At 60.0% G+C, this 27,413-nt stretch overlaps 1 protein-coding gene across 1 annotated transcript in view; it reads left to right on the top strand.

The window, feature by feature from the left end:
* Positions 1-27,413, top strand: part of PKP1 (plakophilin 1) — a 41,250-nt gene that overhangs the window by 5,651 nt on the left and 8,186 nt on the right. The window contains exons 2-7 of the mRNA XM_082832476.1: positions 3,403-3,509; positions 20,403-20,797; positions 23,310-23,454; positions 24,721-24,928; positions 25,666-25,843; positions 26,914-27,028. Of these exons, the coding sequence (XP_082688602.1) occupies positions 3,403-3,509; positions 20,403-20,797; positions 23,310-23,454; positions 24,721-24,928; positions 25,666-25,843; positions 26,914-27,028 (1,148 nt within the window). The remainder of the gene's footprint in view (positions 1-3,402; positions 3,510-20,402; positions 20,798-23,309; positions 23,455-24,720; positions 24,929-25,665; positions 25,844-26,913; positions 27,029-27,413) is intronic.

Here is a 27,413-nt window from a genome sequence, read left to right as displayed (position 1 = left end):
CTGACAGAGGGCTGCCCAGTGACACCGGGAGAGTCAGGCCGCCCGTGCAAGGCCACAGGGAAGGGGCTCCGGGGTGCTGCCGTGTGCGGGGTGGCTTTTCTGAGATGGCTTGTCACCCGGAGCAGTGACCCACAGTGAGGCTTGCAGCGTAGGGAGCGGCCGGCCGTGCTGGTCCACAGGTAAGGCAGACCTCTGCTCTCTGACCCCGGGCTCCTGCGGGAGGGCAGATGCCTCGAGGCAGACACACAGTTGGGCCACGCGGAGAGGCCCCTGGGCCCTTCCAGCGACAACAGCGGGTGCAGTGCTTCCCGGGAGGTGGGGTGACTGTGGGGCAAACTGGTGCTGGGACCCCCCTCCCTTCCCACCTCCCTGAGAATATAGCCCTGGGCGTTCTGGCTCCAGCCTCTCCCCGGTTCACCGACCCGCCAGGGACCTCTTTGGGTGGGAGGGGGGCCTGGACCCCAGTCCCCTGCTGCGTTTATGGGAACACTGAGCCTCAAGGCACCAGAGCTGGGCAGGGGGACCGTACCTCACCGTACCCTGCACTGAGAGGACAGGCAGCCTGGGGCACGGGGACCAGGTGGGGGTCATCAGGAAAGACTTCCTAGAAGTGACGTCCAGTGAGGTCAAGGGGCCGGTGGAGAAGTGCAGGCCATCAGAGCTGTCCCGTCACTCTCAGTGAGAAGCTCCATGTTCTTCCTGCTGAACTTGACTTTCAGAGGGTGGTACTTCCCAACCAGACCCCCCCAGGGTCAGGAGAGGGAGCGCTCGCTTCTGCTGTGGGAGTAACAGTCTCACAAACGGCTCGCCTCTCGCCTGCGCCCCTTCGGGCATCTGGTACACTGCAAGGTGTGACTGCAAGTGTGTGAGGTGTCTGGACTCCCCACCCTCGAAACCTCGGCCCAAGGCAGCTGCCTCCCGCCAGAGAAGCAGTGCTGGCTGGTGTGATGGCAGCCACATTCTCACAAGGAGGCCAAGCCAGGCAGCTCACGCTGGGAGTCAGGCAGCTTGACCCCCAGTTGCAGGTGATCTTGGGGAGATGCCTTCAGGAGCTGCCTGGAAGGGCCTGGAGGCCTTGGCCCAACCAGAAGTGAGAGTTACAACCCACACCTATCATCACCACAGTCCCCCCTGGGTCACAGGGACTGGCCTTGAAATGATAAGGTACTCCAGAGGTCATCTGCCTCCACGGCAGAGAACTCCCCGCCTGTCACACAGAGGAGAATGAGAGGGAGGCGGGCAGGTGCAGGGTGTCGGGGAGGATATGCTTCACCTGATGACCAAGAGGGCGAGTGACATCACTGCTGACAGACTCCCTCCCGAGCAGGGCGGAGGCTCTGTGGGAGCCTGCCCTCCACGGAGCCTCCTGGAGACGCCTCTCCCATAACTCTGTGTCTGTCACCACCCCAGATTTTTCATCCAAAGCAGCTGGCTGACCCACGCTTGCCCTTGGGTGAGAAATCCCTGCCCAGGTGAACCCTGCCTTGGCCTGCCCTGGAAGGGATGTCAGGAGGGGAGATAGACGGGACGCTGGCTGTCGGCCACCGGGGTTCCTGGCTGCAGCCCCTTTTCTCGGTGAGAGCGAGTTCTGGGCGTCCACGCCCATGAGATTGCCTCCAGACTCCTCCTGACAAAGGCAGCTTTTCCAGAGCTTCTGGAGAAAGGAAGAGGCATGAGCTGCCTGCATTCAGCAGGGAGCTTGGAGCAATTCAGAGCCTCAGGAGCGTCCCTTCTGGAGCCAGGCCTGGGCCTGGGGCTTTCTGGGGTGGGGACACCTCTGGGGGACCCTGAGGCAGGCAGCAAAGGAGGTGGTGATGTAGCCTTTGATGCCCAAACTTCTTCCTTGCCGAGCCCTGTCTCTAGAGAAGAGAGGTCAGGCTTCTCTGAATGCCCAGACACAAGTCACTGTAATCACACAACCACGGGACCTTGAGGTGCGGAGAGGCCAAACCCCTCTTTCTTTAGGAGAGGAAGCCAAGGCCGAGAGAAGGCAAGCGCTTTGCCCAAATGCCGGAGCCAGGACCAATTCCAGCACCGCTAGGCGCCCAGGACTGGGGGTCTGTGCCACAGCCCGCAGCCCCAGTGGCCAGTTGATCCTCCGTGATGGGGGGCATGGAGAATCAGGGACACTGCCCCTCCTGTGAGCTGTTGGGGGTCACCTGGCTCTGGACAGAGGAGGTGGCACCAGGCAGGGACATCTGCCACAACCCAAAGCTGCCCCTCTGCTCTGTCTTCTCCCCCCAGCTCAGACGCTCCAGCGCTCACCCCCAAAGGCTTGGGAGTCTGAGGGAGCACAGCCGATGGGGAGGGGTGAATTGAGCCAGGTGGAATCCCGGCCGGACCCTTCCCCTGATGCTGGGTCAACCCCCTCTCCCTGGATCGACTTTCCCCAGGGGCCATCGCTTAGTACGAGTGTAGGACCACCCTTGCTCTGGACGCCCAGGCCATGGGGCCATGGTTCCTAGTCTAGGAAATGGGGCACCAGGCAGGATGTGACCTGGGGTACGGACGGCAGGACAGCCTCCTGGGCGGGGCCCGGCTGCAGGTTTTGAACGTGGGTTTACAGACGGTTGCGATTCAGTGGCTGTGGCCGAGGAAGGAAGGCAGACTCGGCACGGGACACGGTGTGAGCAAAGCCGCAGGCAGGTCACTGTCAGCCTCGCTTCAAGGGCAGCAGGACAGCGGGAAGAATTGGGCTGTCCTTTCGGGTTCCCCAGCCATCCGGTGAAGGAGCCTAGCGTCCAGGCTGCCTTCTGAAAACCAAAGCCACTTTACCCTTAATAAGAGTAATGACACTCTGTCCTCCCCGGAGCCTGTCATCTGTGGGCCCCCAAGCTCTCGGAAGACAGTTCATTAATCCTCACCGGGCCTTTGAGGTTGGTGGCCGCTCCCCCTGCAGCAGCTGGGGCACCTGGGAGATGCAGGAGGGGGCGGAAAGCTGGGCTCGGGGACCAGAGTCCCACGTGGCGTCGGCCCCGGACCCTGCGGAGCTGCCCTGCGGCCCTGAGGCTCTGGAGCTGCCATGTGGAGCTCCGGGCTGTCGTCCATGAGTGGGAAGGCCATCCTTGTGGAACTCGGAGTTGTGATTCCCTGGACCGGGATGACGGGGGCCTGAAGCCCTCCAGGCCAACTCCTGACCTGTAGGTGTCTGCCCACCCCCGGCCACAGGGCTAGACCCCCAGGAAGGGGTCGGCCGAGGCCCTCGGAGCTGACCCTGCAGCCATCTGGCTGTGGAGGGCCGGGTGGAGAGAGGGAGGTGAGCAGACGGCTGCTTCCCCGTTCTCCTCCTGCAAGGCCTCAGCCCTGGTCTCCGAGGGCCGCAGGGCCCCAGATGCGGAGGGGACGCCGTGGGCAGGAGGGCTGTGGGGAGCGAATGGCCTAACCCTTGCCCCTGTCCTCAAGGTTCCATGTATGACGGCCTGGCCGACAATTACAACAGCTGCGGGACCACCGGCCGGAGCGGCTACTACTCGAAGTTCCAGGCGGGGAACGGCGCGTGGGGCTATCCGGTAAGGAGCGGCTTCCCGCAGGGTGTGGGCTCAGGCTTCGTGGAGGAGAAGGCGTGTCCTGGTCGCCGAGACAGTGGTGCGGGGTGGGAAGGGTCCCCGAGGGGAGGCCCCCCAGCTCTGACCGGGTCCGCTCGCTTGGCCATCATTTCACACGCGGCTCTCACTGCAGCCTCCTGTCTGACTGGATATTTCTGAATGTCTCCGATGAGAACATTTTAGAAACAGCATAAAGAAAACATCATATTAAAAAAAAGTCCATTTCCCAATATACCTGATTTGATCGTAGATTTGAAAGATGTTTGAATTCTCATGGTCCAGTCATGTATCAGTTAGATGTTTCTAGAAAAATCCCGAAGGAACCCTCTTCTCAGTATGTGCTGATGACCAAGGATGTGTGCCCAGGGGGGAATGTGGCTTGAGTTTGTAAGTTGGACAAACCCGCGTTCAGATTCTAGCTGTGTTACTTACTGCTGAGCATGTGACCTTGGGCGAGATCCTTCTACCTCTGGGTCTCAGTTCCCCCACATGTAAGATGGATATAACAAAGTCTACCTCTGGGGATTGTTGTCAGGGCTAAACGAAATAATGTGCATTAAAAAAAAACCTGATTGGGCTTCCCTGGTGGCGCAGTGGTTGAGAGGCCGCCTGCCGATGCAGGGGACGCGGGTTCGTGCCCCGGTCCGGGAGGATCCCACATGCCGCGGAGCGGCTGCGCCCGTGAGCCGTGGCCGCCGAGCCTGCGCGTCCGGAGCCTGTGCTCCGCAACGGGAGAGGCCACAGCGGTGAGAGGCCCGCGTACCGCAAAACAAAAGAAAAAAAAAAACCAACCTGATTATAATCATTCTTAAGAATTTTTTTTTAAATTAGCATGAGTAGACATTATCCTAGATGCTTTAATCCTGGCCCTGTCACTGTCTTTCTGTGTGATCTCATCCCGCTATGCCCCTCCACCCATTACTGAACAAATACTTCTTTAGCCCTAGCTCTCCATCAAGCACCAGGGCAGATGCCCTGTTTCAACCACACAAGCCCACGCAGGAGTTTTCTTCTACTCCACAGTCGGGGTGTCGGGCTAGGTGACACCCAGGTTTCCTCCCAGTCTGCAAATCCTGTGGCTTCCCTTTCATTTTGCTAATGCCAACATTAGCCTATATTGTTCTGGAAATCCTTCTGTGAGGCCCTTCGGGCCTGCGCGGCTGGGGATAAAGGCCGCTTCTCCGTGGGGCTCTGGGCTCCGTCCGCTTGGGCCTCAGGTTTTAGCAGCTTTTGTGTTGAGTCCGCATTGCTCACAGATGTCGGGGTCCTGGGCAGGAGAGAGGTGGGAGGTTCATGAGTTAGGTGTTCCTTGCCATCCACTCGATTGCTTCCTACATAAGGTCTCACTGGGGCTGATTTGGGAGGATTTGTCTTTCGTCGCAGCTTTAACTAGGTTTGCTGTGAATTTATTTCCCTCCGTTTTTCCCTATTCTTAATGTCAGTTGATACCCTCAGTGCCGATAACTGATAAATACAGTTGACTGAGCCCAGAAGGCGGGCAGACCAGGCATAGATGTGAGTAAAGGGCTTTGACGGAGAGACTGATGACCAGGCAGAATCTGAGAAGATGACTTCGTAATGCCCGTGAAAAGGATTAGGAGAGACCCAAGGAGGGGCAGGTCCCTGGACGGGACCAGCAGTCAGATGAGTAATCGTGCTGACCGCGCAGATGTTCTGTGTCTTTACAATGTTGCGTTGCCCAATCAGAACTTGGCGCTTGGGTTCCCGCCCTGGGCCTCTGGCTGCTCTCTGACTCTGTGACTTTAGATCGAGCTCTGATTTCTCTGGGTATCAGTGTTCTCATCTGCGCGTGCTTCACCTCCACTCAGGGGTTGACGTGTTACATTAACCGGGACGTGTCATCAGATGAGGGGTTGCTACATGTGGGGATTTGTAACCAGGACCTGCAGGGAACTCGTTCTGAGGGCCTTCTTGGGAGAGCCTGTGTGCGGCTGGGTTCAGCGCCGCTTCTGGTCCATTAACTCGATCCTCACCGGCTCCCAGCTGCCCCCACACCCTCCCTGTGACTGTTTTCTGACGCCCGGTGAGAATTCCCTCCTTTCCCGAACCCCAAGGCCCAGCCCTCGTCGCTCCTTCTCTCTGCCGGCGGGATTTCAGAGTGACTCAGTCAGGAGCTGCCTGGACACGTGTCCCGGCTCGCTTAGCTCAGGAGGGGCTGTGGGACACCGGGCTTTGGTGGAGGGAGGCGGATGGGTGGAAGGATTGCTGCTGGAGCTGAGCACCTCAGCCACGATGGCGGAACCGCTAGTCAGGACTTAGGGGAAGGGGGGCAGGGGGCAAGGCAATAGGGGAGCCATGGGATTTTCCCAGGGATTGGCACAGCTGAGCCAGGGGAGTTCAGTGCCCCCCCCCCCCCAGCCAAGAAATGAGCGCAGAGGGCAGGGGGAGGGAACAGGGCACAGGGACCCTCCTCAGAGTAGCCTCCATCTGCCCTGGGAGGACCGCAGACAGATCGTCGCTAAGCTGGAGGAGTCCAGCTGTGCTGCCATTGCCGGAAGTGTTTCTGGAACCTCTAAAAAAATTTTTTTTATAAAATATAATTGTTGTTAGTGCCATTTTAGGGGCCATCTAAGAAAACCAGCCCCATTTGTGTGTTGTCAGGACCTGTGTTTGAGCAGAAATGATACTAAGCCCTCTGAGAGCCTCACTCCTCAGACTTGTCTTGTTTCAAATATCAGATCAACTTCAAATAACAAAGATTGGTCACCACTGACTACGTATTTTATTTAAGTATGCAAAGGATCTGTTCTAAAAATGTTTAAAAAGCAGTGGTGGTACCTTATGATGTTACCTTATATTCTAATTCAGCAATAGTCTTTTAATTTAAAAAAACAGATGAGATATATCTCATCCTACTGTTTATAATCTATGATCACTTATATCACAAGATAAGAAAATGGAATATAGACGGTCTTGTCATAGAATGAAACAGAGTTAGTCTGACACACAAAAAGCATCAAGGGACTTAAGGAAAAGAAGAACTGGTCCCGAGAAAGTCGTTGGCCAGTCGTTCTCTATTCTCTCCTGGTCCCCGGAGACCGTATCTGCTGGTCAGTGATGCCCAGAGGCCCAGGGAGGAGCAGGTGAGCTGGTGCAAAGGGTGGGGCACATCCAGCCCTGTTTCTCAGATGAGCAGACTCAACTCTTCTGTCCCAGTTCTCAGAACCAGACTCGGGGACTATGTAGGGACCAACAAGGTTGGCATTTCATAGTTGAGGACACTCAGGCCCAGTAAGGACAAGGGTCACATGGCTGGTTAATGGGAGAGCAGACGAGACCCCTGGCCTCCTAACTCCTAACCTGATGGAGTTTCCTTTCATCGCCCCAGACATTTGCGCTCTTTTGTTGGGCATTTTATGGGATGTTTTCTGGTGGTTTTTTTTTTTTTTTGCAGTCTCAATATTTTAAAACTATAGCATGTTCTGGGGACTTGGAACAGACGCATGAGTTCAAATCCCTTCATTTCCCCCCTTCCGTCCCCCAGCCAAGCCTACTTCTTCCTTGGTGAGTCAGCCTCACACAAAAGACGCAGGGCAGTGGCCCCTTTTTCCTTCCTAGACTCAAGCTGGAGCCACTCAGCTGTGGGGGTCAGGGTGGGCTACCAAGTAAAGCATAAAGAAATGCAATATTTGCGACATACTGATCCTACAGTGTTACTTGTTTACCTGATAGTCAAATGTAACTGGGGATCCTGCATTTTTATTTGCTGTATCTGGCGTCCCCCAGGTCAGGATGTATTTCCACTCATTCCCTGTAATAAAAACAAGACTCCCTAAGTGCCCCTGTCCTAGGTTGGGGACCGAGGCAGAATTACTTTAGGGGAGCAAAGGGAGGCTGACGGCCCCCCTGAGGTCCTTGTACGGGGCACTTTGAACACGTCCCCTGGGTCGGCTGACAGCAGGGTGAGGGAGGAGGGAGCAGAAATCACTGAAAGCGCGTGGGTTTGTCCTGGATGACGTTGCGGCAGGTGGACAGTTTAGCGTCCAGGGAAGGTTCTGGATCAAGAGGAGGGTCTCCCTTTCCACCGCCTCCAGCCCCAAATGGTTTTCCTATTTACAAATCAAGAAGCACATCTAGAGCGCTTACGTCCCTCTGGGCGTCACGTGGAGTGAAATGTGCTTTGGTTGTGGACGGGCCTAGAGCATCCCGCCGGGAGCCGATCCCATGCGCGCAGCAGCTCCAGGCGGTCTGGGCCAGGGTATCCCGTGGGGGCATCGTGCTGAATCCCTCCACTGTGCTCCGTTACACCAGCCCAGTGCTCGGGGCGGGGGCAGAGGCCAAGACTCCCCGGGAGGACGGCCAGGGGAAATTCTGCCTTCATTCTGGCCACTGACCCCATTTCTCTGCCTTAATCCAGGGTTCAGGGAATTCCCCTGTGGTCCAGTGGTTAGGACTCCGAGCTGCCACTGCAGGGGGCACGGGTTCAATCCCTAGTCGGGGAACTGAGATCCTGCATGCCGCACGGGGAGGCCAAAAAAAAAAATTATTCCAAAAAAAATGCAGGATTCGCTAGCAAATCTTCCTCCCAGCCTCTTCTCAGCTGTACCTGCTTAACTGATGTGTCAGTATTTGGTGATCCCATCACGACAGGGTCTCCTGGACCACGTGCTGGGGACCCTCTCCCTGAGGGGGACTGGTCCTGCCCACCCCAGACCCAGAGACACCTGGGTGGCCCTCTTCTGTAGATGAGAGGGCTGAGGCTGTGCACAGCTCCGTGGGGCGTGGGAACCCAGGCTCTGGTGAGCCACGTGTGTGCAGGGTCTGCAGGTGGCAGGGCCCAAGGCCCGAGGGGCTGCCGGAGAGAAAACGGCAGGACTCTAGCCCTTGAAGCAGAGAAAGGTCCCAATAAACACAGACCCCTCCCATGGCAGGTGGTGTGGAGGGACCAGCCCTGGGCCCTCAGCTAGCTGGATGACCCTCGGCAAATTCTTAATCTCAGCTGCTTGCCCATCTCTGAAATAGGGGAGAATTCCTATCTCGAAGGGCAGTCGGGGCTGTAGATAGGACACACCCGATCGGGTAGGAGGCCTGGATTCTGGTCTCAGCTTGGCTGCTACAAGCGGAGGGAAGGACCCGGGGGGTCTTCACCTCCTGAGACCTTTTCTCATCCACGGAGCAAGGCTGTTGGACTAGACCTAGCCAAGGACCCCTTCAGCCCCGACTTTTCAGGGTTCTGTGCGGCTCGAGAGCTTCCTCTGGACAGCTGCGGGACCCACAGCCTGGGCCTCACAGTGGTCTCCGGGGCCTGCAGGTGGGTGAGGGCTTCTGCATGACCTCCCTGCTTTCATCTGGGCACCTCCAGGCACCGGGGAAACAGCAGGCAATTAACCCTTGCAGCAGGATGGAGAGCTGGCAGGCCCTCATTTCCTTTAGCTCTACAGAGGGGAGGCGGGCCGGTAACTCCCACTGCTTAAAAACCCCGCCCCGCCTCCGGCCCTGCTCCCCTCTCTCAGCTGGGTTCTCTGGCGGTGCCTGCCCTCTGTTTGGGAAGTCCGGGGAGAGAAGGATGGAGGGGACACAGGCTCCTGCCCTACGAAGAGGGGGTGATCGTCGTGCTTGCCAGCCCGGCGTCCCCCTGCCAGCAGTGACTCACCCCCACCCGGTCCCGCGGGCCCCGGGCTCTCGCCCAACGAGGATGCTGCTGTCGAGGGACAGAATTTGTCCGAGACAGGAGGCGAGGGAGTGGGGGCCGCGGGCCGGCCCCCCGCCCAGGCTCCCTCCTGTAGGAGCAGCGCCCGGCTGGGCGTCACTGAGGCTGGAGACACCCCCTCTGTTCAAACTCATACGCCCACGTCGGGGTGTCCCTCGGAGTGGCCATGTGCATGGGTGGCCCTGCTTTCTGTGCCGGACGATCCTGCTGGCCCCGGGCCGGAGCGCCCTTCTGAGCCGCTTTTCACCGAGGGCTGACTCCAGCCTCTCGGAGAGGCTGCTCTTCCTGGCTCAGATTGGGGGGGGGGGGGGGCAGGGACTCTTTAGAGACCAGGGGTGAGGTGGAGGAAAGGCCACTGGCCTGGGCGTGGGGCTCCCCAGCACTGCCCAGCGACCGCTGCTGGCCCTCCATCCCTGCCGGGCCCCAGGGGCACCATCAGACTGTCTCCTCGGCTCTGACGTCCTGTGTTGTGTGTCCTCCCTGGGGGGAGAGGAGTCAGCACTGCGGGCCAGTGAAAGGGGAGGACCCGGCCCGCAGATCAATGCAAGCGGAGTCCCAGGACGGGCTCCAGGCGGGGAGCTGGGCTTGGGGGCTGCCTTTAGCCGACAGGAGCGGGCAGAGGGGTGCTACCAGGCTTGGAGCTGGGACCCTAGCCCCTGGGCCGTCCTTTGTGAGTGCTCACAGGCACGGGCATCGCTCCGAGAAGGGCAGCTCCAGAGGCCAGGCCCAGGGGAAGGCAGTCACCTGTCACTGTCCCCGTTGGTGGACCCTTGTGGGGGAGGGAGGCAGGCAATTGGTCGCAATGTCCAGAGAGATGTGTCCGTCCGTGCAGGGGACTCAGTGTGGCCACTGTGTGGTTGGTGGGTGGGAGCATTGGGCTTTGCCAGCCTGGACAGTCTGCAGGGGCCCCTCCCAGATGGGCTCGGGAAGGAGTTTCCCCTCCTCTGAGAGAGGACCGAGCCTGGTTTTACATCTTCCTTTGGCTTTAATCCACCTGTCACTTTCGGTCAGCGTCTTTCACCAAGAAGGAGGCTCCCCGTGATCTGGCTTTGTTCCCACCTTCCTTCTCACACACGTGTCACAGTAGAGCCGCTGAAACTTTAGAGGGAAGATTTGAAGAATCAAGGACAATTGCAAACTTCTTTATTTCGCTCCAGAAGAAAATTAGTGAGTTTTAGTTTTGCCTTTTTTTTTTTTTTAAACTCCTGACAAGAACTAATCTACTGAGCCAATGAGACTTGAAAGCCCTAACACTCTAGTTAAAAACAACTAACAGGGGACTTCCCTGGTGGTGCACGGTTAAGAATCCGCCTGCCGGGGCTTCCCTGGTGGCGCAGTGGTTGAGAGTCCGCCTGCCGATGCAGGGGACACGGGTTCGTGCCCCGATCCGCGAGGATCCCACATGCCGCGGAACGGCTGGGCCCGTGAGCCATGGCCGCTGAGCCTGCGCGTCCGAAGCCTGTGCTCCGCAACGGGAGAGGCCACAACAGTGAGAGGCCCGCGTACCGCAAAAAAAAAAAAAGAATCCGCCTGCCAATGCAGGGGACACGGGTTCGAGCCCTGGCGCGGGAAGATCCCACATGCCACGGAGCAACTAAGCCCGTGCGCCGCAACTACTGAGCCTGCGCTCTAGAGCCCGCGAGCCACAACGACTGAGCCCACGAGGCACAAGTACTGAAGCCCGCATGCCTAGAGCCCGTGCTCCACAACAAGAGAAGCCACCGCAATGAGAAGCCCGCGCACCGCAACAAAGAGTAGCCCCCGCGCGCCGCAACTAGAGAAAGCCTGCGTGCAGCAACGAAGACCCAACGCAGCCAAAACTAAATAAATAAATTTATTTAAAAGAAAACAAAAGCAACTAACAGACGAGACACCAGCGTGAGAGAGGGTGTGATGAAATGCTGGGGTTTGCAGCACGAGCTCCTTAACCCTCTCCGGGCCTCAGTCTCCTGGTCTGTCGTCGGCGGGTGGGACCAGGTGACCACCCAACCTTCTTCCCTAGCACCAGCCCTGGTCCCCAGGGTCCTGGAGGTCTGGGGACGGAGCCCTGGGGTTCTGGGTTAGCAGGAAGTGCCGGCTTTGCCAGGACCGCCACCTTCACGTTTGGTGGGCTGTCAGTGGGAGGAAGCCCAGTCCTCAGAACCCCTTGAATTATGGAGCGGTTTCAACGTATACAAGGTAATCCTGTTTCCACTTCCCAACCTGATCCTTCCACCTTCGTGAGATCCGGACAGGTGAACTGGTTCCTGTTATTCCGATTTTATTCGCAGGGAAGTCAGGCTATGGAGAAGTGCAGGGGCTTGCCCGGGAGGTACCTCACAGGTAGACTGGGCAGAACTGGGTCCAGAGCCCAGTCAGCTCTGCGTGGGGTGTCGGGGGACACGAGGAGAAGGAGGAAGAGTCAGGACCTTGTCTCCTGCCCGCCGGGAGGGAGGAGGGGCCCTGAAGGAGGCCGCCAAAACAAAGCCCTGGGCAGGTCGTCCTGGGCCTCTGTTCTGGTTGCAGCTGCCTGTTGTCACCAGACTCCGCTGACAAAGGCAGCAGCCTTTCCCGTAGGTGGATGAGGACCTCACCCCGCCCTAGGGTGGGGCTCAGCCTCCCCCGCCCAGGGCCCCGCCCTGGCATGCCACCACCAAAGACTTCCAGCCGCAGGAGAGCAAACAGCTGAAAAGGAAAATCCAGTGGGGCGGGGGTGGGCGGAGGAGGTGGAGACACAGCTGGGGAGGGGTGCAGCTTTGGGGGCTCTAGCAGGGGGCACCCCCCCACACACCTGCACAAGGGCGTGGCCCGGAGTGGGGGTGAAGACAGCCTCCTGGGTTTGTTCCGAAGCTCTGAGCTAGGCTGGGGAGAAGGGCGAGTGTGACTCCAGCGGGGCTGAAACGACACTAAAAGTCAGAAGTCTTACAGCGCTGGCTCTAGTTGGGGAAACGGAGAGGCTCAGAGAGGTGAGGTGACTGCCCAAGGCTGCACAGCCGCTCAGGGTAGAACCAGGACTGGAACCCGACCTCTGGGGCCCCTGCCCTGTGCTCCTGGTCACACTGCCACAGGAGGGGACCCCGGCCACTGCAGGCAACAGAGTTTCATCTGATCTCTGCTGTCAGAGGTTTTACAAAATCATCACACCGACTATTATTTACTCATTTTTACGAAACTTCCTTTTAAATTTCAGTGCATTCATTTTGAAAAGAAACTTTGTATCCGTAACTTGAGAGAAAAAAAAGTATCCTTTGCCATAAAAGAAGGCTTACCATAATTTGGAATCAATAATAGTAAATAGAATGAAAACAAATCATTGCTTAATTCCAAGTGGGTAAAAAGGCATTTTATCTTTCTGCTCAGAAGGGAGGTTGGCAAACGTTAAAGACACATCCAGGTGGCTCCCCCTCCCCTCACCGGTGACTGCCCTGTGCCCAGCTGAAGGCCTCTTTGAATGGAGCATTTAGATCTTTTCTTTTCTTTTTCTTTTTTTAATATTTATTTATTTAGGCCGCGCCAGGTCTTAGTGGTGGCATGCGGGCTCTTCGTTGTGGCATGTTTTTTGGTTTTTTTTTTTAGTTGTGGCATGCAGACTCTCAGGTGCGGCATGCATGTGGGATCTAGTTCCCAACCAGGGATGGAACCCGGGCCCCCTGCATTGGGAGCGCAGTCTTACTCACTGGACCACCAGGGAGATCCCTTGAACGGAGCATTTAAAGATGAGGTTTCCGGCCAAGGTCTGTGGCCCTCTGTACTAACCCAGGGCCTGCCGGGCACCAAGCCCTGCAGGATCAATTGCTCCTGGGGAGGGTCGGTAGGAGACCCCAGGCTCTCCCGATCTCCCCGCAGCCCTAAGCAGCTCTGGGAGGCCCACAGAGCTGGGGGAAGGGCGAGGTGCCGTGGGGGAGGCCTGGAGGGAGCTGGGGGGCTCGGGGCAGGCCCTCCTCCTCCCTCTGACTGCCCCTGAGGCTGGGAGGGAGGTGGCTCAGCTTCTAGAGCCCAAGAAGCTCAGGACGACTCGTCTCAGTGCAGAGACTCTGGGCTCGGCCTCAGTCGGCAGTCTTGACGTGATGTCCTGATTTCTCAGGGCAGCTTGTGTGCACCAGGAACGAGCATGGGTGCAGGGCATGGGGGCCCGCGCTCGCTCCTCCATGCCTTCCCTCTCGAGACCCCCCCGGCCAGCCCTGCTGTGATCACAGGCCGCCTCGCCCACCCGTAGGCGTCTCTCGGGACAGAGGGCCTTCCAGCCGGGCTCTGTGGGCAGTAGAGCCTTATCACGTGTCACACGGCCGGTCAGCTGCACTCTTCTTAAACGTTTCCCACCATCGGCCAAAGAGGAAGAGCCGGCATCTCTTATGTCTGGGGCTCTGGGGAGGGGTTTCTAGGTGAGGGGCCAGCGAGTAGCCCGAGGTGGTATTGGAGCCTGTCCTGCAGGAGCTCTGGGCCATTTAGACTTCACTCATGTCACCAGAGTCTGGTGGCCAAGTGGCTGGAGGACGAACACCGGGAAGGTCAGAGCCCTGGGTCCTGGTTCAGGGTCTACCCCGTCTTAGCCTCAAGTTCTCCGAGCTTAAGAGGTGCTCTCAGAGAGAATACAGATGCTGCTGCCTGTCCCGGCGCCTCCTCGGCCAGGCGGGGGACGGAGGCCCTGAGGTTCCAGCAAGAGGTTGAATGGGAGGGCTGTTTACAAACTGTGAAGTACCAGGCCTGCTATGGGGTCCTTAGGATAAGCTCAAGGCGCTTAAGACCTACCCGCCTGAGTCCACCCCCAGCCAAGTGCTGTGTGTCCCACACAGGCGGGTGTGCACGTGGAGTGTGTGTGTGCACATGCACACCGGCTCGTCCTCCAGTCGGGGCTGTGTCACCAAGCCCTGGAGGGTCCAGCCAGTCGTCCCTTCCTGCCTGTGAAATTTTTGGTTGTCTCCTCAGTGGAGTGGGTTTTTCACCAAGGAGTCTCCTAGGAGCTCTTTGTTGGCCAAGGAAGGATCTGCTCCTCACGATGTTGCCATCTTGCAGCGTCTGGCCCTCCTCTTATGGCTGGCACGTGCCTCCTGGCTCAGGGCTCGGGCGGCAGTTCGGGGCACCCCCGGTCTCCCTGCACAAGGTGGGGTGCCGGCCCCGTGGGATCTCCCTGACGCTCAGGAAGCTGGCACTCCCTCGAGGTTCCAGGAGCTCTTTCACGTGGTAACCTTGGAGGGACCCTCACTTTGCCCTCCCCAGGATGAACCATCACGGGGAAGAAGGGGTCAGCCTCTGGGTTCCAAAGTGGCCACAGAACACAGGGCTCCTGGGGGGCAGAAGGACCGTGCCTCGGACACTCCTGAGCCCATGAGAGAGGTGGCCGAGGTGCGGGGATCCTTTGCCTCTTGGGACTGTTGAGAGCTGCCTCTGGAAGGCAGACACCTGCCAGGGGGTGCGTCCCAAAGTGAAGCCCAAGGTTTCCACGAAGAAAACCTGGGGTCCTTGTCCCACAAACCCATCCTGGCGGGTCAGGAGCTGAGAAAAGCCCACGTCTCAGGTGTGCAGGGGGAGAGGTCCAAGAACAGAGTTTCAGGAAATAGTTTCTCCCACAGATTAGTGATGAAACAGGGAGCAGGATGTGAAGGCAGAGCTGGAGCTGGGAGCTGGGTGCTGGAGCTGTGCTGGGTGCTGGAGCTGGGAGCTGGGTGCTGGATAATGGATGCTGGAGCAGCTGGGTGCTGGGAGCTGGGTGCTGGAGCTGGGAGCTGGATGCTAGAGCTGTGCTGGGAGCTGGAGCTGGGAGCTGGGTGCTGGAGCTGGGAGTGGGGTCCTAGAGCTGGGAGCTGGGAACTGGGTGCTGGAGCTGGGAACTGGGAGCTGGGTGCTGGGTGCTGGAGGTGGGTGCTGGGTGCTGGAGGTGGGTGCTGGATGCTGGAGCACCTGGGTGCTGGGTGCTGGAGCTGGGAGCTGGGAGCTGGATGCTAGAGCTGTGCTGGGAGCTGGAGCTGGGAGCTGGGTGCTGGAGCTGGGAGTGGGGTCCTAGAGCTGGGAGCTGGGAACTGGGTGCTGGAGCTGGGAACTGGGAGCTGGGTGCTGGGTGCTGGAGGTGGGTGCTGGATGCTGGAGCACCTGGGTGCTGGGTGCTGGAGCTGGGAGCTGGATGCTAGAGCTGTGCTGGGTGCTGGAGCTGGGAACTGGGTGCTGGAGCTGTGCTGGGTGCTGGAACTGGCACCGTTGTATTTTCAGACATCAAATGTCATGGAGGCCAGCTCTCGGCCAAGTGCTGGGGCACACAAACGCACTTTGTGCCCCCCGTTCCCGCCCCGTCGCCAGTAGCAGCAGGAGCCACGGTGGGCCTGACCCTTGCCCCCGGCCTGAGAGGCAGACTTGGAGCCTGGAGCCCAGGAGGTCAGGTGGCTTCTTTCCCCAGAGTTGTGGCCTCTGTCCCTGGAGAGAGCAGCACCTCCGTGAAAGACCCACAGGCTGCAGTCCGAGCGCCATAGGCTCTTCTCTACTTGGGCTTCATGGTCCAGATCCTTCAGAAAACTTTTCTGAATTACCCACAACAGTTCTTACTCCTGCCCTGGTCACTGGGAGTTCAGTCCTGACCCTACAAGGTGATAAGGGACGCGCCATTATTGACCAGCTCTCTGGTGAAATCGACTCTCAGAATGAACATCAAAACTTTCTTCTTTTTCGTATTAAAAACATTCAGGTGATAAAAGATGCCCAGCCCCCGGCACTGAATTTCAGTTTCAGATTTCTGCGGTGCCTCCCCTGAGCCTGGGAGCCGGGCCTCCCTCAGTGTTGTCCAGTTCGCAAGCCGGGGTCCCCCCGGGTGGGAACTGCTGGTCACTGGGTGCGGGTGACGGACTCTCGGGGGCAGCTCCTCCCGCCCTGAGGGACTGCCTGGCCGGGGTACCCACATAGCCTCCTCCGGGCCCACACGGCAGGGCCTCCAAGCCGAGGGGCCGCTCCGTCTGTCCTCCACGCTCCGCACGAAGCCGCGTGCCAGGGAAGGAGGGGCGGGCCGGCCCAGGGCGGAACCCCTGCTCCTAGCCAGGGAGGGAGCGGCGCCCGGCGGTGGGGTGGGGTGGGGGGCGAGGACCGGCACTCCCCCAGCCGAGGTCCCGCCTTCGGTGACTCAGGCCGGTGGTTTCCACGCTGATGCAAACTGCCAAGCAAGCAACCACCCCAGGCCCGGGGGAGCCCCGCACACCCTGGGCCCTAAGTGTCCCCCCGGGAGCCCTTGCTGGGAGGCGACCCGGGCCCTCCAGGCACCCGGGCCACCACGCAGCGTGGGAAGACGCCCTGCTGCCTGTGACCTGCTGCGGTGCCACCCCGACCGCACTCCCAGGGGGAGGGAGCCTTGCTGTCTGCCTGCTGCCCCGGGGGCCCGGCTGGGTGCTGAGTGGGGTGGCATGTGCAGGGAAATGGCCGATGGGGTCTGTCCCTGAGGCGTCTGTAGTCCGGATCCTTTCTCAGGAGCCCCCTCCCTGGGCCACGAGGGCGAAGACCCCGTGAAGTGGCCCACGCGCTGGCTCTCACAGGAGGGCATCGGACGTGACTCTGCTCTGAGCGCGTCTGGGCAGGAGGGTCCGGGCGTGTCCGCCCAGAGCAGGTTTGTCCAGCCCTGCCTGCCTGGCGAAGCTTGGTTTCAGAAAGGGCTCTTTTCATCCGGGCCCACCTGGCGCGCCCCTGGCTGCTGCAGACCGAGGGGGGCTCGCGGGGGGCCGCCCGCACGCAGTGCTTTGAGGCCCCGGGTCCCGGGCTGCTGTTGCTTTACTTTGCCCCAGTGGCCCTGTCGGACCGGCTTCAGGAGGGATGGAAAGGGAGGTTACGTTGAGGGCCCAGGGCGGGGGTGAGGGCACTCAGTGGGGGGCAAAATTCCCCTTTCCCACAAGGGAAGGGGAGAGGGAGAGAAAATGGGTTACAAGACCAAAGTCACTAGCAGAGCAGGGCGGGGCTCCGGGAGGCTCCCTGGATGGTTCCAGGTGCTGAAATGTGTCTCTCCGGACACACTGCCCAGGCGTCCCTGAGGCTGCCCGGCCCAGCCTGCTCTCTGGCCGAGGGGTCGGCTGTGCTCTCGTGAAATCAAGTATCTCGCCTCTGGCATGTTGTGGTCCCATGGGCCATCCCCCACGAGGCCAGAGTTTCCCAAGGAAGCATGAGATGACCAGACCGCGGGGTGCGCGCGTGTGTGTGTGACCTTTGTAGCCACAGCAGAGGACGCTGCCAGCAGATCGCTGTCTGAGCGTGGGAGCGGGCCCCGGCCTGGCCAGCGCCATCCTGTGCTGCCTCGCTTCCTGGTCTGGTCCGGCGGTTACTCAGGATCCGCAGGCAGCGTTTGGAAGCGTGTGGGGTGTTCTCACTGGTCAGAGTGGCTGTGAGGTGTTACTGGTACTTAGGGCCCGGGGGCCAGGGCACCAGACATCCCACAATGCTTGCAGCATCCTATACAGTGAAGAATTGTCTGGCCTGAAGGCCGACATCGCCCACGCAAAGAAACACCAGGCTGTTTCATCATAACGCCGCCCATCTGGGCGGACCAGTCTCCTCTGTTTTTCTGAAACCCATGGAGGCTGTTCTGTGGCCATGGGGTGAGAGCAGCCAGCGTGCACCCCTTTCCCAGGCCCTCCTGGCTGCCTGGGTCCCTCCCCCTTCCTGTGCCCACCCGGCAGCTCCTTTGGCAAGACCCAGAGGCAGCCAGCCTGTCCCCAGTCTGAGTGTCAGAGGGACACTTACGTCATGCTCTGTGCTAAGCACCTCTCAGACATCCGTGCGCCGAATTCTCCCAACGGCCCTGCACACTGGGCACAATGATGCCGCTTTACCATGAAGAAACCAAGACGCACAAGCCCAAGGCCACCGATCGGGCAGTTGACATGGGCAGAGCTCAACCCAGGCCGTCTGGCTCCTGAGTCTGTTCTTGGCCCCCGAGTCTCCCTCTGCTGCAGAAGTCCCAGCCCACTGAGCCCACAATCCCCTGTCGTTTCAGGCAGATAGAAGAAAAGGGGCAAAGGGCACAGGCGTCAGCTAGGCCACGGCCGCCTGCTCTGGGAGGGCTCGTCTGCACCTTGGAGGGGAGCCCAGGCGCCCTGTGCACTAGGAGGGGATGGTGCCCGGCCTTGCTCACGCTTGTCAAAGTGACAGCAAAGGTCCTGAGGGCGGGAGCCTCACCCACGGCTGGCTTGGCCACCGCCAGCCCGCCAGCAGCCCTTGCCACGGGAACCAGGTGGGGTGCACGACGCGGCTGTGGCTGAGAAGTGCTGCCCCGCGGGGCCGCTGCCTCCCCCGTACCTGCCCTCCCGCAGCACAGCCGGCACCCCGGCCCCTGTGGGCAGCGCCACCGACCCTTGGCCAGGGCAGGAAAGCAAGCCCTGAGCTTCGCCAGCAGGACGGCGCATGCGCCGGGTTTGGGCCGGGGAAGCGTGTGGCCTCTCCGGCGTCACAGTCTGGGGTGACGACCAGGAGTGTCATCACTGAGGACCGGGGGGCCCAGGGGCGTCCAGCCTTCCCTCCACGGCACCATGTCATCTTCCTCCCCCAGAGAAGAGTGGGGTGTGGCCGCCAGCCTGAGGCCTGGAGGCCTAGTTGCGTGTTTCTTGTGTGCCGTGCAGGTTGCCCACTGAGGATGGTCAGACGGCGGCCCGCTCCTCTGACCTCTGCCTCTTCTTGTCCCTTTGTGCCTACCCTGCCCCACACACCAGTTCCCTTTGGAGTTGGCTGGCTTGACCCAGTTTGGGGGTGAACGCCTTGCCCGCCTGAGTGCATAGCTGCCCGCGTGGGCGGAGCTGACCAGAGCGCCTTGGCCAAGGTTGACAGTGGGTGTCTTCTGAGCGCTGGGTGTCACTGCTGACGGAAGGTGACCCACAGGCGGTCTCCTGCTCCAAAGGCTTTCCCTGCAGAGAGGGACGGGGCCCAGCCAAGGGCCGGTGGCTAGATCTGGAGTGGAGGGGAGTTCCCAGATGCCCGGCGACTCCCCTGTGTGTGGGCACTCACACACACATGCACACACACGCACACACGTGCACACGCGCGCACACATACCTACACACATGCACGCACACGCATGCACATGCACACACGTATATGTACATGCATGCACACACATACGTACATGCATATGCACACGCGCGCACACACACGCTCACTCACGGGGTGGGGCGGGCAGGCTCCGGGCTGCTGGACTGGCCCCAGCTCACCCTGGCAAACCTGAGTCTCAGGTCGGCACCTGTGCGGAGGCATTTTCTCAGGCTGCATGTTGATCCTCTAGTCTCGGGACAAGTCAGAGCAGGCAGACCCACCGCCCGTGAGCTCCTGGGAAAGCTCCTCGGACGGCCCTGTGACGGCTTCGCTCCCACCAGCTCTCCGGCTTTGCAGGCTCTTCCCAGGGCGCCTGACTCCCCAGCTGGGCTCACACAGAGCCCTGGGGGCGCCTCATTATTATAAGTTTACTGTTGTCTGCCCGCCTCTCCCCTGCTGCCAGCCCGAGGGCACAGCCTAGGAGGCCGCCCTGCACCCCTGCTGCAGCCCCGCGCCGGCCTCCACGGGTGCAGGAGGCCCGGGGAGCAGGATATTTTCCCCCTCTGGCCTTCGAGGGGTCCCCCTAGAATGCCTCTTGCCATTTGCTTCTTGGTTTGGCAGACAGGAGGCAAAGATGGGGAGTTTGGCAGAGAAATAACAGTGGAAAGAAGTCCTGGCCAGAGCAGGAGAAATTTCCCTGCGCGGAGTACAGGCGGCCAAGGCGGTCAGGAGCTGCTGGTGTCTGGGAAGTGCTCGGGGCGGCGGGGCGAGGGCCTGGGGGCTTGCGTTCAAGTGCCACTGTTGCCCTTCCCTCTACAGGAAGGCCCCTCTCCTCCCTGGGCCTTTGACTCCCCTCCTGGACCGGGCCCACTGGGACCGGATCAGTGTCTGTCAAACTTTTCTGGCTACAATGCACAGTATGAAGTACATTTTACATGACAGCCCAGCCCTTTCTACCTGCACTGCATGCACTCTGATATTTTTAATTCCGGTATATATTATTCAATCCCATTTAAAAAGAATGATGGTCACAGTCTGCTAAATTGATTTCATAATCCATAACGCGTCACAGCCTGCAGTTTGAAAAGTAGTCTGAGATGCTGGCCACGGTTCCCTCCACACCAAACACCCCGGGCTTCTCTGAGCCTCATCGCGGGGGCAGCGGGGGGGCTGGATCCCGGGTCGGGACCCTCGGCTGAGCCCCTCTCCCCTTCTCTGGCCAGATCTACAATGGGACCCTTAAGCGGGAGGCAGACAACAGGCGCTTCAGCTCCTACAGCCAGATGGAGACCTGGGGCCGGCAGTACCCCCGCAGCAGCTGCGTTCCCCCCTGCGCCGGCAGCGACATCTGCTTCATGCAGAAGATGAAGGCCAGCCGCAGCGAGCCCGACCTCTACTGCGACCCCCGCGGCACCCTGCGCAAGGGCACGCTGGGCAGCAAGGGCTTCAAGACCGCCCAGAACCGCTACAGCATCTATAGCACCTGCAGCGGCCAGAAGGGGGCCAAGAAGTACCCGGTGCGCCCGCCCTCCTGCACCTCCAAGCAGGACCCTGTGTACGTCCCGCCCATCACCTGCACCAAGGACCAGTCCTTCAGCCACTCAAGGGCCAGCTCCAAGTGAGTGTCACTCGGCGGGGCGGGGGGGCATGCGGGGCACGGGAGACAGACCGTTAGCCCGGGAAGTTCTCAGCGTGGAGACACTGAGCAAACCTGTCGAGTGTGTGAGTTTTCAAGGGTCACAGGTACTGAACAAGGGGAGGAGAATCAGAAGCTAGCTGGGCCAGCAGTTCTCAGAGTGTGCTTCTCTGGCCAGTAGCCTCAGCGTCACCGGGGAACTTGTGAGAAACACTCCTGTCAAGCCCTCCCAGACCTCCAGCTCAGAAACCCTGGGAGGGGCCCGCGGTGTGTGCGTTACCAGCCTGCAGGAGACGAGACCCTGCCAGGGTTTGAGAATCCCTGGGCTCGGGCGTGTAAACCTCTCCCCACGTTCTGAAAGAGCAAAGGAGTGTGCCCTGGGGTCAGCAATGGGAAAGAGCCGGGTCCGTCTTACAGGGCAAAAGTCATAAAAACTGGTAAGATCTAGTGCCAGGGGTGGGAATGCAGGAGATGAAGTGGGAGTCCTTTGGAGAGCCCTGGGCACAGGGTGGCGTGGGGATGGCCACGGTGTCTCGAGGGTCTTGAGGCCTGCCCTCCAGGGCTCAGAGCCCCATGAACATGGGCGCTGTCCTCTGTCACCACTGAGTGGTCCTTTATTCATATATTTGACATTCGCTGAGCATGTGTGGTCTGTGGTCAGAGCGGGGAGACAGCCATGAAGAGAACGGCAGCCCAGGGCCGTCCTGCGGCTGCAGGAGTAACCCCCTGCCGTGGAGCCCACGAGCCTTGCAATCTTCATCTCTAACCCTCAGAGCCCTTCCAGGCTAGAACCTGAGGAGAAACAGGCACGGAGACATTAGGGAGCTCGCCCAAGACCACACAGCCGAGGCCACTCCCTGTGCCCTCCCCTACTCACCGTGCTGTCCCGCCCATAAGCAGAGCCGTTATAAAGCCGGCCCTCTCCTGGCTACTCAGAGGCCGTAAGGGGTATTGAGGATGCTCGCAGGAGGACTCAGAAGCCTCTGTCCCATGGAGACTGACCAGGGCAGCGCCTGGCCCTGGCTCATCACCCCAAACCGGAGGCCCCAAGAGGACAGGGCCAGGTGAGCCATGGAGGGCGTGAGTGACAGGCCACTTGGAGGTGACGTTCGACTGGCAGATTCTGGGCGACAGTCTCTCAGTGAGGCTGGGGGAGACTGGGGAGCTCCGCCCCGTGGGTGATGTTTCCAGAAATGGAGTCGGGCACCTGCTCTGGAAGGGCATGAGGCTGGTACACATGAGGAGTGTTTCTCCCTCTAGAAACGCTGGGAAGATTTCTAGGGGGGCAGGGCTGGGTGCCAAGAAGGAGCTGTCCCCGCTGTCTTGTGGGACCCAGGACACGGGCAGCTGGGGAGGCAGCCTGTAGTCGGCACCCCGGGAGCTGGTGTGGGTCCTGGAAGAGAGGTTTCCTTTCCCTGGGAAGGCAGTGGGTCTTCAGTGGGTCACGGGGGTGGTGAGGGGAAGGGACAGAGGCACCCCTGAGCCCTGATCAGGGCGCAGTGCAGAGAGCAGTCTTGCTGGAGCAGACCCACATTAGGGCTAGAGAGTGTACAGGACACAGCAGAGCCAGACTGTGGGGTTAGAACATGATTGTTCTCGTTCTGTGGCTCAGAAAAGCTGATTTTCAGCCATTTGGTGTGGTTCGACCTAACACATGCCCTTGGATGTCAGTTTAAGCAGTTTGAACTTGGACTTGCCGTCTGAGGAGCTGCTGATGGGGACAACACAGTGAACAGTGTTAAGACTGCTCCTCTGGGGAAGGGGTGTAACATTTCGGCTGGGCGTGCTTGGAGAAGACACCAGCTGCGGGGGCCTCGCTGTAGCCCCAGTGAGGGTGACCATGGTCAGAGGGAAGGCAGTGGCCATGAGGATGGAAGAAGGAGTAGGTGTGAGAATTTTTGTGTTAGAAGAATTAGCTAGACTTAGAAATGAAGGGAGGAGAGAGAGATGGGTGGGTGGGTGAATGGATGGATGGATGAATGGATGGAGAGAAGACGGGTGGATGATGGATGGATGGAAGGATGGGTAGATGCATAGATAAATGGGTAATGGATGGATGGAGAGAAGATGGATAAATGGATAGATGGATGGATAAACGGATGTGTGGATGGAGGGAAGATGGGTGGATGATGGATGGATGGAGGGAGGGAGGGAGGGATGATGGCAGGGCATCGATAGACGGACAGGCCCCCAGCCATTCTCTTCCATTTTCCCAGTACCAGGCACAGACATGAGAGATGGCAGAGTGGGTGGAGAGCTTCCCCTCCGGAATAGAGCAGAGTTTTTTCTCAGGGCAGAGGTAACTTGCCGCTTGGACACGAGCATATGACAGGGCCTCGTCCCAGCAAGTGTTCACGGCGGGGTGAGCCTTCCCCCTCCTCTGGAGGAGCTGTCCACAGCGGGGCCCGGGGCTGCCTCATTCTGGCTCTCGGCACGCAAGGGGGATTCCAAGCCCCTGTAACCCTCGCGCACCCCACGCCGCGCGTCCCCACAGGATCTGCAGCGAGGACGTTGAGTGCAGCGGGCTGACCATCCCCAAGGCCGTGCGGTGCCTGACCTCCCCGGACAAGAAGTGCCAGGCCATCGGGGCCTATTACATCCAGCACACCTGCTTCCAGGATGAGTCTGCCAAGCAGCAGGCAAGTGGCCTGGGCGGGGCCTGGGCGGGGCAGCCTGACCCTGCACGGGAGCTGGTGGGGGCGTTTGCCCGATGGCTCCTTCTACCCCAGCCCAGCTGCCTGCGGCCCGGGAGTGGGCCTGGCACTGCCCGAGATCAGAACGGGCATCTTAACCCTCTGTGGGAGCAGAGCCCCTGGTGGAGGGGACGCCACTCGGCCGTGTTTCCTCTGTTGGCTGTGGAAGAGACCCTTGGTGACGGCCACGGGTTCCAAAGAGACCCCTCCTCAGATTCCACTAAGGAGGGACATCTCCCTCCACTTCAGCTTCCTCCCCCTACCCCCTCTCTCTGTTTCTGTCTCTCTGTTTCTCTGTTTCTGTCTCTCTCTCTTTCTTTCTCTCTTTCTCTGTTTCTGTCTCTCTTTCTCTGTCTCTGTCTCTCTCTGTTTCTGTCTCTCTTTCTCTGTCTCTGTCTCTATGTCTCTCTCTGCCTGTGTCTCTCTATGTCTGTTTCTGTCTCTTTGTGTCTCTCTCTGTCCCTGTCTCTGTCTGTCTCTGTTTCTCTGTTTCTCTCTGTCTCTGTCTCTCTCTGTTTCTGTCTCTGTCTCTGTCTCTCTCTGTTTCTTTCTCTCTCTCTTTCTCTGTTTCTGTCTCTCTGTCTCTGTCTGTCTCTGTTTCTCTGTTTCTGTCTCTCTGTTTCGGTCTCTCTGTCTCTGTCTCTCTCTGTTTCTTTCTCTCTCTTTTTCTCTGTTTCTGTTTCTCTGTCTCTGTCTCTCTCTGTTTCGGTCTCTCTGTCTCTGTCTCTGTCCCTCCGTGGTACCATTGTCTCTCACCAGGCTTCTGTGGTGGAGAACAGGGCTGTCTGTGCCTCTAAGCGTGGCTGGCAGGGAGGACTCATCAAGTCCTCCGCTGTCAGCCCAAGGGTGCAGTCCCGTGAATGCATTTCCTAGAGTGGGCAGGGTCCGTCTGCATCCAGTTCCTGCTGTATTGAGGAGGCGTTTGCAGGGTGGTCTCCCCGCCTTAGGGTTCTGAAGTGTGTTTCTATGCGTGTTCCCGTCTGGTCCTCACACCAGGCTCCCGAGGAGGGGCTCAGGGAGTTCTGGCTGGGGTGCGAGAGAGCTGGCGGCGAAGTCCTGCCTTGGCTCCGCGTCTGGCCGGTCACTGTCACTCTGCGCTGCCTGTTTATTTCGGCCGCCCTGGGTGTTTCGGTCGGGCTGAAGCTGCTGCAAGTGGAGGGTCGTCAGCCCAGCCTCACCACCCTGCCCGGCGCTGGGCGCCCTGTCCCGCAGGTGTACCAGCTGGACGGCATCTGCAAGCTGGTGGACCTTCTCCGCAGCTCCAACCAGAACGTGCAGCAGGCCGCGGCTGGGGCCCTGCGCAACCTGGTGTTCCGCAGCACCACGAACAAGCTGGAGACTCAGAGGCAGAGCGGCATCCGCGAGGCCGTCACCCTCCTGAGGAGTACCAGCTGCACGGAGATCCAGAAGCAGCTGACCGGTGGGGAGCCCGGGCACAGAGCGGGGCGGCTGGGAGGCGCTGGGGTGGCCACAGCCCAGGACAGGGTGGGGCGTGGGCGGCCTCAGGCTGACACCCCAGGAGTCCCATGGGACCGGTGCTGGCCAGTTGGTCGTGTCCAGCTGGTGACCCTGGGTATTGTGTCCCTCCATCCATCTGTCCATGTCCATCCGTCCGTCCATCCACCATCTATGTGTGAGGGATAGAGGGAAGGAGTGGAGGGTTGGTGTCCAGGCAGGACCTGTACTCAGCAGACCCTGGGATTTGCAGGTGAAGGGGAGCGAGCAGGTCAACAGGTCGTCAGCGCCTGTATCCAAGGCTTGTACCAGCAAGCACTCAGGGTGGGCACACAGGGCACAGAAGTGACTGAGGAGACCTGGAGTGGGATGGGGAAGACGGGGCCACATACGCAGCAAGTGAGAGTCTCTGGGCTGACCTTTGGGTGGAAAGCAGAGACCGTGAGAAGATGCTGAGTGCTAGCATTGGTATCAGAAAACACTGCTGAGTCGCACGTGTTTTGATCAGCTTCCCTGTGTGTAACTTTGACCTGCACGGAGAACTCTAGACGCTCTGCCCTCGAGAGCCTGCCATCTAGTTGAGACGTGGGCAGGGGGGCTCACGGGATGCTCGCATGACAGAGGCCCGTCCGGGAGGTGGTGTCCAGCCGGCGGTGGCACTGGGTCCCTGGTCTTCCTGACCCTGGCGGTCCCCACCCCCAGGACTGCTCTGGAACCTGTCCTCCACCGACGAGCTAAAGGAGGAGCTGATCTCGGAAGCCCTGCCCGTCCTGGCTGACCGGGTCATCATCCCGTTCTCCGGCTGGTGCGATGGCAACAGCAACGTGCCCCAGAAAGCCGTGGACCCTGAGGTCTTCTTCAATGCCACCGGCTGCCTGAGGTGAGGGCGGGGAGCTCAGCCCGGCTCAGCCCAGGCTCAGCGGGGCAGGGGACTGGCACCAGCCTGGCCTCCCAGACGTGGCTGCGTCCCAGCTTCCCTGGGCCTGGTGGAGGCTCAGGACCCCACCGCCTCTGCTGAGGGGGTCTTCCTTAGGGATCTGAGTGGAAATGCTTGGATCCGAATAGCTAAACTAGCACAGCTGTTTCCCCTTCTTCCACACCACAAAATATGCCTTCCTTGCACTGTCTTGAAGAGCATTTTTCGACACAGGTCTGCGGGTGGGCTCCCGGCTGGGGTGCGAACAGCATCTGCCGCATTCCTCGGCGTGAAGACGGCGCTGCTCTGCCCAGAGTTCCCTGAGTTCTGCCCCAGAGTTCCCTGAGTTCTGCCCCAGAGTTCCCTGAGTTCTGCCCCAGGGTGTGGCAAAGGCCCTGGAGGCTGCTTCCGGGGGGGTGGGCGGCATGGAGGTGGAACTGTGGAACAGATCCCCCCTAAGGGTCACACGTCTTCCCCAGCTCCTGGGAGCCCCAGAACAGGGGTACAGTTGGCTTGGGCTCCTCTCTCCCCGCCTCTGGCGGCAGCCTCTGGGGAGCAGAGAGGCTAGGCAGAGGCAGAGCCAGGGTAATCGAGGACTTTGTGGGGTGGTAGCAGTCACACCCCACCTGCACCAGGCGGAAGGGCCCAGACGGCCCGGGTGGGAGTGAGCCCGCTGCTGGGGGCAGAGCACAGCTTCCGCGGGGAGGGGCGTCCAGTCCCCTGCCCGGCAAGCGCCGCGAGGGCAGGGTGCGTGCCTGGGCTGCCAGCGGCACGGAGCCCTGGACGCATAAAAGTTACGGGCCTGGGGACCAGGTGGGCAGGAAGGGCGAAAAGAGCCGGGTTCCAGTGAGAGCCCTTCCCAGCCCCAGCCAGGACCGAGCAGGATTCGCTGAACGGTTTCTCTTTCCTTCCTTGGCCCTCATTTCTGTTTCCCACCCGTTCCTTTCCTCTTCTCCCCCGCTACCCTCCCCGCTGCATCTCCTCCCCTCCCACCTGTCGCCCCCCCTCCCCACCCGCCCCATGTCCTCCGCCAGGAACCTGAGCTCCGCAGACACGGGGCGCCAGGCCATGCGCAACTACACGGGTCTCATTGACTCCCTCATGGCCTACATCCAGAAATGTGTGGCAGCCGGCCGCTGTGATGACAAGGTGAGCGTCGCCCCAGGGGGCACCCCTGCACCTAGACTCTTCTCTGTCTCCAGTCAGTGAGGGCGGCCTGGGACTCCAGGTCCTGGTACTTTTCTCTCCCAGATTCCACAGGGCAGGTCTGCGCTCCTGGGAGCCTTTAAGGCGTGGCCTGGTGGCCGGGAGGGACGCAGAGCCCGGCCAGCAGAGGGAACGTGCGGATGGCGAGCGGCCCGACCCTTCCTTGGCGGGTGGCGCCCAAGCAGTGGCTGCAGGGGCAGGTCCTCTCCCGCACTTAGAGGCTTTGGGCTGTGACACTTCCCTCATCTCTGTTCCTCAGTCCATGTCGTATCTACCTCGGGGGTTGTTTTAGAGACTCAGTTCATAAGCAAAACACGCAGGGAACTCC

This window comes from Leucopleurus acutus (genome assembly GCF_964270905.1).
Source record: "Leucopleurus acutus genome assembly, chromosome: 2".
Taxonomy (NCBI): domain Eukaryota; kingdom Metazoa; phylum Chordata; class Mammalia; order Artiodactyla; family Delphinidae; genus Leucopleurus; species Leucopleurus acutus.
This window is presented reverse-complemented; position numbering and strand designations above follow the sequence as displayed.